The following is a 16,118-nucleotide window of genomic DNA, read 5'->3' as shown; positions in this document are numbered from 1 at the left end:
ATTACACCATTAAAGGTTATGAAATGAGTAACGTTACCTCGCGTGTCCGCGGTCATAAGGAATATACACAAATATATTATGCTCCATACATAGTGAGCTGTGGTAGAAACGGCATAACACGACATCCAGAAACTATTATAATGTAATAAGGCACTTACTTTGATAGAAACACACATTTCCAAAGTTATTGGTAATGAAAACCACAATGACTGTGATGCGGGCAACAGACGGAAAATGTGAACACGTGTGCAGATCCTGGTCTGATGAGAGATGCGCAAATGTCTGCAGACTTGATGTGCACAAACAATTGAAATTTGTCCGGGTCAGAAATGTCTAAAACATGTATTGTCTGCAAATATAGAAAGGACAACTTTTATGTGAATGAATGAGGCGGAACACACCTCAATTCAAACTGTTCTTAGAAAATAAAAATGCGTTCGAGAGGTTTGGAAACCACACATGAAAAGGTTCATGGATTTTGCCTTTTAGTTGTCTTGCTGAAATGTTCTTACTCTTTCAAATGACTGCTGGACTTGAACTTGTTTAGTTGTTGGAAGTGTGTGCTTAGTATTTTTCTGCTTTTGTTCTGTGTAGCGCTGTATTTTTTGTGGCGTCATTACATCGTCTACATACAATTGAAGTTGGAAGTTTACATACACTTAGGTTGGAGTCATTAAAACTCGTTTTCAACCACTCAACAAATTTCTTGTTACGGTTGTGTTCATTTAAACCTGCACTAGGGACACTTCTACCTCTCATGGTCACATGGTGCCATCTTTAATGTTATTATTTTAATGTTTATGCACACAAAAAGTGCATAGTGCTACTAATTTGATTTGTTTGTTGGTTTTCAGTATAAAACTTGGTGAAATTATTTCAGTGTGTGTTAGAGGTTGACCAATTTATGATTTTTCAACGCCGATGCCGATTATTGGAGGACCAAAAAAGCCGATACCGATTAATCGGACTATTTATTTATTTATTTGTAATAATGACAATTACAACAATAGTGAATGAACACTTATTTTAACTTAATATAATACATAAATAAAAATCAATTTAGCCTCAAATAAATAATGAAACGTTCAATTTGGTTTAAATAATGCAAAAACAAAGTGTTGGAGAAGTTAAAGTGCAATATGTGCTATGTAAAAAAGCTAACGTTTAACTTCCTTGCTCAGAACATGAGAACATATGAAAGTTGGTGGTTCCTTTTAACATGAGACTTCAATATTCCAAGGTAAGAGGTTTTAGGTTGTAGTTAATATAGTATTTATAGGACTATTTCTCTCTATACCATTTGTATCTCATATACCTTGTTCTTATAGGCACTATAGTATTGGCAGTGTAACAGTATAGCTTCCGTCCCTCTCCTCGCCCCTACCTGGGCTCTAACCAGGAACACATCGACAACAGCCACACTCGAAGCAGCGTTACCCATCGCTGCACAAAAGCCGCGGCCCTTGCAGAGCAAGGGGAATAACTACTCCAAGTCTCAAAGCGAGTGACGTTTGAAACGCTATTAGCGCACACCCAGCTAACTAGCTAGCCATTTCACATCGGTTACACCAGCCGTTAGGCTAATAGGCTTGAAGTCATAAACAGCGCTGTGCTTGCGAAGAGTTGCTGGTAAAACTAACGAAAGTGCTGTTTGAATGAATGCTTACGAGCCTGCTGCTGCCTACCATCGCTCAGTCAGACTGCTCTATCAAATCATAGACTTAGTTATAACATAAAAACACACAGAAATACGAGCCTTTGGTCATTAATATGGCCGAATCCGGAAACTATCATTTCGAAAACAAAACGTTTATTATTTCAGTGATATATGGAACCGTTCCGTATTTTATATAACGGGTGGCATCCCTAAGTCTAAATATTCTTCTTACATTGCACAACCTTCAATGTTATGTCATAATTACGTAAAATTCTGCCAAATTAGTTCGCAATGAGACAGGCTGCCCAAACTGTTGCATATACCCCGACTCTGCGTGCAATGAACGCAAGATAAATGACACAATTTCACCTGGTTAATATTGCCTGCTATCCTGGATTTCTTTTAGCTAAATATGCAGGTTTAAAAATATATACTTCTGTGTATTGATTTTAAGAAAGGCATTGGTGTTTATGGTTAGGTTCAGTCGTCCAACGATTGTGGTTTTTTCGCAAATGCGCTTTTGTTAAATCATCCCCCAGTGTTGAATCGATTATATGCAACGCAGGACACGCTAGATAAACGAGTAATGTCATCAACCATGTGTTATAACTAGTGATTATGATTGATTGATTGTTTTTTATAAGATAAGTTTAATGCTTGCTAGCGACTTACCTTGGCTTCTACTGCATTCGCGTAACAGGCAGGCTACTCGTGAAGTGCAATGAGAGGCAGGTGGTTAGAGCGTTGGACTAGTTAACCGTAAGGTTGCAAGATTGAATCCCAGAGCTGACAAGGTAAAAATCTGTCGTTCTGCCCCTGAACAAGGCAGTTAACCGACCGTTCCTAGGCCGTTATTGAAAATAAGAATGTGTTCTTAACTGACTTGCCTAGTTAAGTAAGGGTATAAAAAAAAACGGCACCAAAAAATACCGATTTCCGATTATGAAAACTTGAAATCGGCCCTAATTAATCGGCCATTCCGATTAATCGGTCGACCGACTGTGTGTGTATCAGTACTTTTTGAAAATCTCCAGCACATTTTAACATTACCGCGATAATACTGATAACCGTGCTGATTTTGGTCACTATAATTGTGATATGAAATTTTCATACCGTTTCATCTCTAGTACCCTTTCAACAGCTCTGATTGAAAAACAATTCTCAACCCAGAGGATCAATACCTCCAGCGACCGATGGCACAGACAGATGAGGCTTTGCCCATGATACAGTTGAAGTCGGAAGTTTACATACACTTAGGTTGGAGTCATTAAGACTCATTTTTCAACCACTCCACAAATTTATTGATATCAAATTATAGTTTTGGCAAGTCGGTTAGGACATCTACTTTGCGCAGGACACAAGTAATTCTTCCAAAAATTGTTTACAGACAGATTATTTCACTTATAATTCACTGTATCACAATTCCAGTGGGTCAGAAGTTTACATACACTAAGTTGACTTTAAACAGCTTGGAAAATTCCAGAATGATAGGCTAATTAACATCATTTGAGTCAATTGGAGGTGTATCTGTGGATGTATTTCAAGGCCTACCTTCAAACTCAGTGCCTCTGCTTGACATCATGGGAAAATCAAAAGAAATCAGACAACTTCTGACTTCACCTGTGTACATATGTGATAAAAAACAAACAGGGATGGCTGTGTACATGCTACATCTCCTCTGCTGTAATTTATATGATGCGGACACCAAGGAGATTCCATTTCATATGAAGCTGCATCAGATGCTGCTCATGTTTCATAATAATAACAACAAGGAAAGATGTATCTAGACTGGAGCGTGGTCACAATGTCCACATCCATTTAGGCCAGGAATTATTGGGGTGCAGCTGGATACTTCAATGACCAACCGGGTCACCAAGCTTTGCAACTCTGGCCTAAACCCATCTTAAAATTCATAGGAAAACGTATTCAAATGTTAGATTACCGATCATGCATCGGTAAGAAAACGAATTAAAACATTATGATTGCTGGTTCACTATAGTTTTTACTCATACAGGGCTTTACATTTTCCTTGCATATGTTCCTAACTGTGTGACCTGGAATCTTTTTTTGGGAGCAAGTTCTTTTTTGCGAAAACAATGCATGACCATCATATTTCTTATTTTTATCATCGAAAGAATGTAGACAGCTACATTTCCTAATGTTTTGCTTAAAGTTAATCTTGCATTTCATCTGAGAAAAGTAGGCTGGCTACACCTAGATAAGTACTGTAGAAAAGTAGCTACACTTCAGCCAGAGCACTGTCAGAAGCATTTTAGATCTGCGTTTACAAAGCGGTATCATATGCGTTATCATTTTTTTCCTGCGTAAAAAACGCAGACTTCTGCGTTAACTAGCAGGTTAAACTTAGGGGTTGCGTTATCAAAGTGGATGAATTCATAAGGTGACGCAGCATCATATTGTATTACCTTTCTGCCGTGTTTGAGAAGTCGACGCGCTTTGGATGAGTTCTCTGTTCACAGCTGCCACTGCTATCCTTTTGTCTCCTCTCTGTTCTTGGCCAGTCTGCTCCTTCCCCCCCATTCTCCTCCAGACTCCACACAGACACAGCCTGTACACATGCTTCTCCAGAGCCAGTACTGTTCTTCCTTCAGACAAGCATGCGTCAAAACTTTGTTCATTTGCACAATGTGTCTCGTTCATATTTGCTTGTAAAACATCCAAACTCACCAAAAATGACATTCAGTAGTCCTACCTATATATGTGAGCTGAATTGCCGTTAGCATATTTAGCTAGCAGCCTCCATGGAAATACGCGATTACTTTTGCTAATATGGTTAGCATTCTGGTAATAGACACCCAATTGGGATTTTTTTCTTCGTTTTCTGGCGCCCCGAGTACTAAACCTGTAATACCATAAATCCCGGGATGAGAGAAGGTATGACGATATGAAAATCTCGATACCACCCAAATTTAGACTTTAGCTGCGATGTAGGCGTTATTTATAAACTTTTTATAAACATTACACATCAAATAGCCTAACAATGAGGGAAAAAAGTTTAATTTGATTTAACTCCAGACTCCCCGGGTCTCCTGAAGTCCTCTTTTTTTGTGTGCAAATGTTTTCACCACAGCCTGTAGGTCCAGGTTGCAGGCCCGACTGTTTATTATACTGAGTATTGCCAACCCAGACAGTCTTTCCTGAGACATTGTGCATTATACGTCCATTGCGCTGCACACATTTTAAACTTTGTCTTGAATGATGCATGCCAAGATACACCAGAGATAATGGACTGTTGATATTACAACCACACAACTCAAACGCCGATTCACCAGTATGAACAAAAATCCCAAATCGCTTTTAGGTTCAAGCAAACCAGAACTGTCCCGCTAAATATGATAATCTGTTTGCATCTGCATCTTATTGGTTGTCCAGTATCAAGACGACCTGTCCCCAGAGCTTCCTATACAGTTAATCTATTTTCTTAATGTGTTGAGGCCAGCAATTAAGGAGAATGAGGCTTAATTACAGATGTTGCAGTACTGCTGTATTTGAAGCATTCCTCGCTTCTGCCCAGTTTCCTTGTTGTTGCTATGGCAATCAAGCTCTTTCTTTCCATCCCTGAATCTATCGCTTCTGTGGAGTGATTGTTTTCTAAACTAAAACTCATAAAGAACTACATAGGAAGCATTATGCTCTAGGTCTGATATGAGCTTTTGAAAACCTGAGTAAGCTCCACTCATTGCACTGGCGCCGTCGTAACCTTGACCATAGCATTTGTTCGCTGATATCCCCCATATAATTTCTATCAGTTTAGTTATTTATTTTTCAAGACCTGGGTCAGTTTTTCAGTCACATTCCTGAAGCAAACACTTAGCTTTCTAGTAGATATGGAAATTAAAGATGTTTATGAATAAAATTACTTTTACAGGGTTACTGTCAAAATGATTTACTACATTTTAAAATATACATTGGTGACAGGCGCATGAGCCTCCAGAGCTCGTACCCCCCACCCCTTGATGGGGCTGTGGGGATGTCCGGTCCGCCAGTGAGCCGACCCCTTATTATAGCCACACTATGCCTGATCCACTTAAGGCATCAGCATGCTTCAGTTTGTCTGGCGCCTAGCCGAACGAGTGTGCTCGTAAACTCCCTTAAAAGACTTTCACTTGAAAAACAAGAAAAAAAGCAGCAATAATACTGTTTGTCCATTTTGAGATGCCGTAGCAAGATAACTCATGAAATCTGTCATTAATTTTGGCGTTTTTGCCGAAGAGATCTTAGTCACACAATTTTACAACTAACTTAAGATGTTTGGTGCAGTATTCTTTTTTAAATGTGCATGAAAACTAGTCGTCTCATTGAATGACAACACAACTTTATTGAAGAATCCTTACTGTTGACCAATCATCAACGAAGGGGCGTAGAATTCGGCTTGCCTCCAGAAAAATAATTGTATGCCCGAACAGCCGAAAAAACCCTCAAAGTTCAAAACGAACAAAACGTCACAAAATGTCGTCATAATATATACACGAACTCTACCGAACTGTTTCGGCTGGGAAGCATGCGGAGGCCTTTACTCATTGCTAGCCTGCACTGGGAGTCTGGGCTGCAGTCATGCTGCACACAAGTTAACACACTTAAATAATGCAACACAGCATGTACGAATGCTGTGTACAAATGTCGAGACTGTTAATTATTGTTTGCAACAAAAAAAGAACCTTACAGGTTAGAACACTTTACAATAGAAGAAGATACCGGTAGCTTCCAGCTTTTGTAGGCTAACTTTCCTTGCTAGCTGAAAGCTAAAGCTAACATCAATCAACCCTAGTAGTTTATTTGTTATAATATGCAAACCATAACGCAAAATATGCTGATTGCCACCAAAAACTATTAATTTGGTCTCTCTCTCTCATGTCTCTCCCAAAGATGATTTATTGCCTCAGCAAACTGACTGCCTCATGAATAACAGGCTGCGCAATTATTTTTTTTAATAAGCTACTTCTTTGCAAATGTTGTTGAACAGTACAAAATAAGTCCCAAATGGAAGGGAAACTGATTGTTTGTCATATGTAGCCCCATGAAATCAGCCAAAACAAGCTCAATAACTAAATGCATGTTCACACTCCTATTGAATATGCATTCAACTGTATTGTGGATAAGGCTACATCTTGATTTACCCAGTTAATCAATAGAGATTTACGATTCAAATAATGGTAATTTCTGTAATTAGATTGTATAATTGATTCATTAACGCATACATAGCAGCACCTGAAAAATGTTGGATGTAAATATATATATATATATATATATAACAAATCTGTCTGGATCAAGTGCCATTGTGTGACTGGCTAATATGCCTTATTTTTTTTCCATGGTATCATTTTGGTATCGAGTATCATGATAGACTATTGTGATACTAAACCTGGTATCGAAGTCAAAATTCTGGTATCGTGACAACACTAACTACCTACAGTAATGGATGTTACCGTTTCATCGGGGAACAAAAATTAAGTAAACAAACGTAAATTGCTGAATTAACGTTATGTTTTTTATTTAATGCAGCCACTAAATAGATGAGGCAATTTTTTTTATTTTGAATTCGAATTTCACATAGTTTAAGTAAGCAAGTCAAATAAAAAAATAAAAAGGAAAATTAGCAGCATTCACATTGTAGTCAGGCACGGCAATCTTCATCAGCCTCAGAAAGCCAGCTCTCTCAACAATTTGAAATGGCATCATGTCCTTTGCAATGTAATATGAAAGGGCTGCAGTGAGGTCTTGAGCATTTTTTTGATGTGGGTGCCTAAGCAGCCTGCCTTTTTAAATACTTGCTCGAGTGTCTGTGTCACAACTGTAGATGAGGAGGGACCAGTAGCGTCACTGGGTTTGCCTGCTGCATACCCACTCTGTAAACAAGGGAATAGAACATGTATTATTATTATTGGTGTTTTATTATTATTATTATTCTGTGTTGCATTTGAGTATATGCAATGACCCCATGCACAATTTACATAAATACAAATGAGTCTTAAGAAGACAGTGATAGTATTTGCAATGATCCCAACAATCGACATAAATACATGGGTCTTGTATAGGAGGAGTCCATAGTGTTTCTCCTGTTGGAACACTTTTACAACCAAGTCGACATCTGATGGATTTTAAATGAACAAAATATGTTGGTTGGGTGACTGAACTACATAACGTGTTATTGTGTGCAATGGGTGAATAGAGTCTGCAGACACACGACACATACAGCAGTGTTTTTACAAGAGTATGTAACACTGAAAGCTTCAGTTTACGTTATTGTCATGCTATTAGCAAGTTAGACAGACAAACCATGACATTTTCTGCCGTTTCAAAGTTCACACATCATGCATTGAGCTAAAAGTTAACTTACCTTGGATTCGCTATAAAGTAGTGGGTGGTGATCACGAAGATGAGTCAAGAGATTTGAAGTTTTGCCCCCTTTGCAGCAATAATTTTTTTGCATGTTCTGCAGACAGGGTGACCATCTTCGATTTATGTTTCCCTCAGCACTCTTGTAAAACCCAAAATACGACCACACTTCAGATTTGGTCCTCTTAGAAGGCTGAAAAATCTCCCGAGCCAATGTCACTGCCTTCCGCCATGTTTTCACACGAAACAAAACCCACGTTGCATGCTGCGCCTGCGTCAGACTGTTGCTGACTTTGGTTGATGCTGGACAGTATTTACTGTGCGCTTTTCAAACCCGTGGTAAACCAAACACGGTTTTAATGATAATTACAATTTGTAACTGTAATACTAATCGTCTGGAAATTTACCGTGGTTTGTGAAACCGGTGAAAGTGTTTCATCCTTAAAGGGTACACAGTATCTCTCGTGTTGAGTTGGTAATGGTTGGTGGATTAGAACCTGGTGCTGGGTGTATTGCCCTATAGTCACTTTGTTTACCCTGACATGGGTTTTATGGTGGCCAGACAGGAAGAGCCCAGGGCCAGACTGCTGTGCGTGTGTGTGTCGAGGGCTTTCGAGGCTGCAGACATGGAGGCAAGTCGCTCTAGTGATGGAGTAAAAGAAGATAAGAACAGAGACCTCCAGACTACACACACACACAACTAGATCAGACTCGAGGTCAGTTAGAAAAATAAACACATATTTGTCCAGTGTGGCTTCTCAGGTTTCCCCAGATAAAAACTAAAGGTGGGATGATTAACGCATACACACACACACACCACTTAAAACCTGTCCGACGTGTTAAGTCTGGCCTGTCCTGTCCCAGACTGACCCTCCCCCTGTCGTGTGTGCGTGTGTGTGGTCAGTCTGAAAGGCCTCACATTGTTGGATTGGTCTGAGGAGGTGTCCAGACTTCTTTGTGTCCGACCAGTGAGACCATAAAACATACTGACCCTTCTTTCTGGCTAAATCAACCCTTCTCGCTCTCTCTCTCTCTCTCTCTCTCTCTCTCTCTTTCCCCCCTTGTCATTCTGAAGAAGAAATTCAGAGCAGCAAAAGAAGCATATGAGAGTTTACTACAGACAGAGAATCTTCCTGCACAGGTGAAGGCTACTACACTGCAACAACTGGGTAAGTCCTTCAGTCTCTCTCGTATATACTATGTCAGACTGTCATTTGTTGAAAGAAAATGCGTTACTTGTTCCCATCATGTCATTTTCGTAACAACCTATCATTTCCTTTGGTTTTGTTGAATATGTTGAAAAACGTATCCTAGTTTGTTTTTGGAAGGTTTTGATATGAAAAGTGCTGTCTTTTACATTTTATAGTCAAAAGGGAAAGTGCAACACATCTTTTTCAAGCTATATAAATTGGTTGCTAGAATTTTGTAGAGCAGTGTCTATAGGTGGTGTGTTTTATATATTTAGTTGTCAGTTACTGACCACATTTGTGCCCCTTCAAAATAGCCTAGGTTAAATACCGTGTACAATGCATTGCTAAAGATATAGTACTTTGTATTTGTTGTTGATGGTACTAATATGAACCAGGTGTATAAGGTTGATAACACAGGGTTGCATCATGCATTGTGTTCTGGGATATGTTGTGCACGGTATTCCCAGCTGGACAGTTTTCCCAGATCTCCACTTCTTCTCTGCTCCCTTCCCTGTTTTCCCAAGTCTCTCCCAATCCTCCAGTGTCCGATGCAACAGCTCATTATGGAGGTGTTAGTTTGTGTACCCCAACCCCCATGCTACACACAACCACAGACACACACCTCTACAATGTCGTCCTCTCCAAACACACAGCTCTTGTCTTTTTTCTTGCCATCCTCCCTGGTTAAGAATGTTCCCTCGGTCGTAAAGCCATTCTCTCTTTCTGCCCTGACGGCCATTCTCTCTTTCTGCCCTGACGGCGGCTCTGCCAGGGTTGTCATGGTGACCTCCCAGCAAGGCTCGCCACAGGTGTTGAGGGGAGCGAGTGGGAAGTGTGTGTATGTCTGTGTGTATGCCCGTCCTTAGGGAAGTGTGTGTATGCCCGTCCTTAGGGAAGTGTGTGTGTGTGGAGAGGGGAGGGAGCCCCTGGGGACTTGTTTAGACCTTTGAAGACATGGCTGGTGTGTGTATGGAGGAGGAATCTCCCTCTCTCTCCCTCCCTCCCTCCCACTTTCTGCTCTCTCCCTCCCTCTTCTTTAGAAAGCTCTAGACAGACAAGCCATTTGGTCCGTTTATGAGACTGGAGCTTTTACACACCAGACAGACAGAGCAGTATCTCTGAGCCTGACAGTGTAGTACTATACCAGTGTATAGTGAAAATTAGTGTAATATTAGTCACTCCAGCTGTACCATTGTTATCCGATCTAGCTAGCCTTGGTAATAGACTAGCAGAAAGACCTGCTGGATCAGTGGTGGTGAGAGTTACTATTGCAGACAGTGAAGTGTAGGGTGCTGCTAGCTAGTGGTGCTGTTGACCAGCTAGCAGAAGGCTAGCCCTGCACCCAGGCAGTTGTTGGATCCTCCACCCTCCTAACTCCCCTGGTCTGGTCTCCTCCAGGCTGGATGCATCACACAGTGGAGCTGTTAGGGGACAAAGGCTCCAAGGACAGCTATGCCATCCAGTGTCTGCAGAAGTCGCTAGAAGCAGACCCTAATTCTGGACAGTCCTGGTACTTCCTCGGCAGGTAAGAGGCTTTCCTTTTCTTTTGTTGACATTTTCTTTCATAGTGAATTTCTACTGGCTCTAGTTACCCTCCAGTAGGTGTGTAAGGTTCAACAGCAGTGTATTTGCTGCCCATAAGGCAGCAAAGCTCACCAGTCTTGTCTGTTCTCTCCTACTGGGTTCAGCCCCAGTCTCACCTGTTTCTCTACATTCTACAGGCCTAGACAGTAGCCGTTTCAGAGCTTCGTTGTCTACTTTTCTGATCACACTGATTATTGATTATTGATCAGTTTTCTCACTTCTCACTGGGAAGCTCATTTTTGTTACACAGAAACCTACAGATGAATAGCTCTAATTTTATTTATTTTTTATTTCAGTTTGCCTTTCTGCTAATCCACACAATTGTATTATGACTTAGACTTATTTGATCCATTTGATTATGGATCATTAGGGTACAGTTGACATGGTTGGGCTAGTGCTAACCTAAAGTAGCATGTGTGGAAGAAATGCCTAGATCCCCTACATACTGGTCTTGACGAGAATACAAAAAACTGTCGGGGGAGGTTCTCTTCAGCACTGCTTAACCAAACCAATACATGTGGAGGATGCTACATATGGAAATTGTATCTATATTTTTTTTTCATTGGAATTTCTGAAAATGTCCATAATATATGCAGCAGTCGTGGAATGATAGGGTTTCACAGTATTACTTACCTGCCAGTGTTGTGATATTCTCATATTGATTTCTCCCACCGGAGCGGCCACTTTGTGGCTGTGTTACCCAGCGAAAATCAAGCGGCCAACGTAGAAATGTCTCTGCCATGATGTCTCTCTGACTGTATCTTTGTATTCATGCTCATGTTGATAAGTAACCAAGCATGTTGTGTGTTTCTCTCCAGGTGCTACTCCAGTATTGGGAAAGTCCAGGATGCCTTCATCTCCTACAGACAGTCCATTGACAAGTCTGAGGCCAGCGCTGATACCTGGTGCTCCATAGGGTAAGACCTGACTCACTGCAGCCAGCGTATACTCAACTGTCTGGCTGTAGGACCCTTGGAGAAGTCATGAAGGATAATCTGATGGAGTGTAGTGTTTCACAGGTTGTTTTTTCAGCAGCGGTGGCAAAGTTGGGGAGGGGGCTTGCCGGCTGTGGGCGTGGCCAATGGCACAGTTTTAGAAGCCCTCTTCGATGCAGAGACCCAATTTAGCCGTTTTAAAGCTAGTTTCCTAAAATTCTACACATTTTCCCATGGCTTATGCTGTGTTCTTATGTTATCTGAGTGATTTCAAGCAGTATAAATAAATCACTGGGGGCCCCATGCCATGACATTTATGGAATTTTAGATTCTTCCTGTCTGTCAAGGTTTTAATTGTTGAAGTTTACACTGAAACTTTTTACCATCCCCTATATGCTAAATGCATATAGGGGAAACACTGGAGTGGATGTGGGTGTTGGCCATAGCAATAGGATTGTAACAGCAGTATTAGCCTATATCTACAGTCTTGGTGCTGTACCGTCTCAAGGGAAACTGCAGCTCAGGGGCCCTCTAAGGGGCTGGTTTGGACCCTAGGGGACCCTGCAGCTCCACACTGCAACAGGAGAGGCAGAGAGGGAGTTAGAGGTCCTTAGCAAGTGAAGTATGGATAGACTTTGGGTGTGGCCACCCAAGGGAGAGGGTACACTAAAAACCCTGCCCCCCTCTCCCCAGTCACTCATTCTTTCTCACTTTCTCTCTCTCCCTCCCTCTCTCCCCTAGTGTGCTGTACCAGCAGCAGAACCAGCCTATGGATGCACTGCAGGCCTACATTTGTGCAGTGCAGCTGGACCACAGCCACGCAGCCGCCTGGATGGACCTGGGCACGCTCTATGAATCCTGCGGGCAGCCGCACGACGCCATCAAGTGTTACATCAACGCCACCCGCAGCAAGTCCTGCACTAACACCGCCGCCCTCACACACCGCATTAAGCTGCTGCAGGTAGGCAGGGAGGGAGGGATACACATGCAGAGATGTACACACATGCACACACCAACCAACCAGTAACCAAAGATTTCAGCTGGCCCTTTTCTGTTAAATGTTGGGGTGTGTGTTGGGTTGTTTTGTGCTTTGTTGTGTTGTGGTGTATCATGCAAGTGTTTTAAGAGCTCTATTTTGTACAATTATTTATTGTTTATTTTATGGACTGTGACGTAATTCTGTGATTTTTGGTTTGACTCATTGATATATGAACACTGATTCATATTGATGCGATACTACACATTCTCATCAGTAATCGTAAAGACAATCTCATGGCATTGACCATTCTTTGAGTGATTCTTTTCATTTGACTTTATATCATCTCTGAAGAGGCTGTATTTCTTGTACAAGTACCTATACTATAACTGATTGACTTAGTAGAAAGTATTAAAGTACTATACTCCACAAAGTGCTCAGTACGTAGTGCCACTGGATTGTCCTACCATACCGTAAACCAGTACTGAAATGTGTCTTTACGCCATTTCCTCCTCCTATAGGCTCAGTTGTGTAACCCTCAGCCAGGTAGTCTTGCGGGGGGGAAGGGTACTAAAATGCTTCCTAGTATTGAGGAGGCGTGGAGCCTGCCCATCCCCGCTGAGCTCACCTCCAGACAGGGGGGCCTGAACACTGCAGCAGGCAGCCCAGGGTCACAGACACAGCAGCAGCAGGTGAGACCACTAGAGACCGATAACACCCAGCTAACAAACCCTTACTACTACTACTACTGCTACTGCCTTACCTGTCCTGTCCTGGTGCATCTCAATAGTCTTCTGCTTTCCTCCTTTTCTCTCCTCTCATTGGCACTGATTGGAAAACTCAGAATAGGTGAAAAACAGTGGATGCCCACAGGCAATATTTGCATTCATCTGTCTAGAAGCGTTTGCATCAGTGCAGAAAAAGCGAAGGAGTTGAGACGAGAATCGCCCTCACTAACACTAACCTCACATATAGTCGATTTGGTAGATTCAATTCTCTGTGTGGTTCCTAATACAACAGTACAAGTCATCAGTCAATGCTACTCTCACTCACCCATCAACTCTGTTTGATATGACATGCACAGAATGAATGGAAACTTCTGATATGGAATTGTTATATGTTAGTGACTCTGAATGATATCTGATGAATTCTCAACTTGCCTGCCATGTCTTGTTTTTCTTGGATGACCGTTTGACATTTAAACTACCTTGGCACCAAAGGTTTGATGGCAAACGGTGGTAACCCAAATATTTAAGTTCCTTACGTTCCATATCAAATTCATCTCATTCCTCCTGCCAAGAAAAAAAGACAAGACTGTCACACACACTGTTGGCTCTGAGATTTCTGATTAGACGTATCAATAAGGTTGTCGTCGGGGTTTTGGTATCTGTTCTTAGTCCAAACCCTCTACACATAGTAACAGAACCATCCTCCCCCTCCTTTCCTGCCTCTCCCAATAATCCTCCTCCCTCTCGCCCCCATAACCCTCCTCTCCTGCCTCTCCCCCAGGCGTCTAAGTCCCACCAGAGTGGTGAGGGAGGCCAGGGCCAAACGCACGTCTCCCCCCATCCCAGCCACACTGACGGTCAGGCTAGCCCCGCCAAGAGAAAACGCACCGCCAGCCCGGCTAAGGTATGGTTCAGTCCTTAACAATGTTCCCTCAAACCGTTTTTGCCACTGACCAAATTTCAGGTCTGCTGAGCGCAAACTTGAACGTTGTGAAAAGGTTGTGCAACTTCTGGCACGTTTACTGTGAACACAGGCTGTACCCGCTTTAAGTTATAGTTATAACAGTGAAGGCCACTGTGGCTATTTGATCATAATGTAGGCCTATTACTGGCCTACCATTAAGAAACTATGGAGAAAATGCATCCCATAACATATTAACATGGAAATAGCTGTTCTATCATTCAGTCTACAGTAGCAGCCAATATGTGGTGTTCAATCTTGGCCTACATTCCATGAGACTTTTGGGGGAAAAACATGTAGGGATAGACATTAACCTGTTTATCCACTTGTCATTCAGACAAGGCGGTGACTAAAAATGTTGTGGAAACCACTTTTCAAAATAAAATACATTATTATTCCCATACTATTATTAGATAATCTGACAAATGATGCTACCCTCTGACTTTTGGCTACTTAGCTTATTCAAGCCTGCCCCAAAATACAACACTGCCCCTTACAGTAAAAAAAGCTCTTTACCTGACTTGCTTTTCAAAGATGGCTAGAAATGCACATGTTTTGTGCTCATGTAGCAAGCAACCACTCCCCCATTGCTGTCTAGAAATTAGCTATATCTGGGCTAATAACTTGCTTACTAGCAAAGAATATGAACAAATGTACACACCAAGCTACATGCAGCAATTGCTTTGATCTCGAAACAAGCACATTTAAGCACATTTATTCATGACCACTCATGCTGTAAACACAGTCCAGTTCAAAGTAAATGGCACAGATCCATATGTGGCAATGGTCTATTTGCATATAGGGATTCTGCAGCTCTGTTTGGTTATGGCGCACCGGTCTGTGTATGGGCCTGAGTCAATGCAATATAATAGTACTCCAATGCGCTCTGGCTACAAGAAAATCTCTTGTATAGTTTGTTTTGCTTCGGTATGTTGCATTGAACGTGGCTAACATTGTGTTGATTCGATCACAATTTTCACAGTAAAGGGAAACGTTGATGGTGTTAACTAAGGGGGAAAACTAGAACGTTAGGTCAAGTTCAATCTTGTGCTTCTCTGCGCGGGCTGATATTTCTTCTGTGCGGCAGTTCTGGGGCAGCTGCGTGCAGCTTAGAGGTAACATTGGTCCTTAACCTAGCCTAATGTCAGAACCCAGAACCAAATCTCTGTCACACCAACTGACCCTATACCAGCTTTATGAACGCAAATAGGAATTATGCCTAAATTGTTACAAGCTTTATTGCCAAGTATCTCTCTGTCTCTGATCCCACAGGGTGCTGTGGACCTGTGGACAAACCACCCGGTACAACACCAGATCCCCAGCTGGTACCTAACACCACAGAAATTACAGGTGGGTTCTGTTCTTCCAATCAAACCATACCAGTGTCTGATTCTAATCAAATGAGTCAGACCTGAACTGTATTTGTTACATGTGAGTCATTTTACAGACTCTACAGCCCTTCTCCAAAGCAACTTTGCAGTATAAAGCAACTTGCGTACTGAATAGTAAGCATAAAAAGCCATAAGCAAAACACTTCAGAATGTAAATAGTTATCAATGGTTCTAAATGCCTGTACCTTTCCATTCTCTTCTAGCTCCTGGATCAGCTCCGGACCAACCGGGCCAGTCTGAAACCACCACAGATGCAGATTCTGGACCAGCTGGAAAAACAGTTCTCCCTCATGCAGCAGCATCAACATCAGGTACAGACACACACACACATATAAGCAA

At 41.7% G+C, this 16,118-nt stretch overlaps 1 protein-coding gene across 1 annotated transcript in view; it reads left to right on the top strand.

Annotated features, from left to right (window-relative positions):
* The window catches only part of kdm6a (lysine (K)-specific demethylase 6A), an 85,437-nt gene that overhangs the window by 55,200 nt on the left and 14,119 nt on the right, over positions 1–16,118 (top strand). Inside the window, 8 exon segments of the mRNA XM_029638776.2 lie at positions 9,090–9,183; positions 10,603–10,729; positions 11,607–11,705; positions 12,465–12,684; positions 13,221–13,391; positions 14,209–14,331; positions 15,661–15,738; positions 15,983–16,090. Coding sequence (XP_029494636.2) covers positions 9,090–9,183; positions 10,603–10,729; positions 11,607–11,705; positions 12,465–12,684; positions 13,221–13,391; positions 14,209–14,331; positions 15,661–15,738; positions 15,983–16,090 — 1,020 coding nt within the window.

This window comes from Oncorhynchus nerka, linkage group LG1, assembly GCF_034236695.1.
Source record: "Oncorhynchus nerka isolate Pitt River linkage group LG1, Oner_Uvic_2.0, whole genome shotgun sequence".
Lineage (NCBI taxonomy): Eukaryota > Metazoa > Chordata > Actinopteri > Salmoniformes > Salmonidae > Oncorhynchus > Oncorhynchus nerka.
Note: the sequence above shows the minus strand (reverse complement) of the source record. Positions and strands in the feature narration are given on the sequence as shown.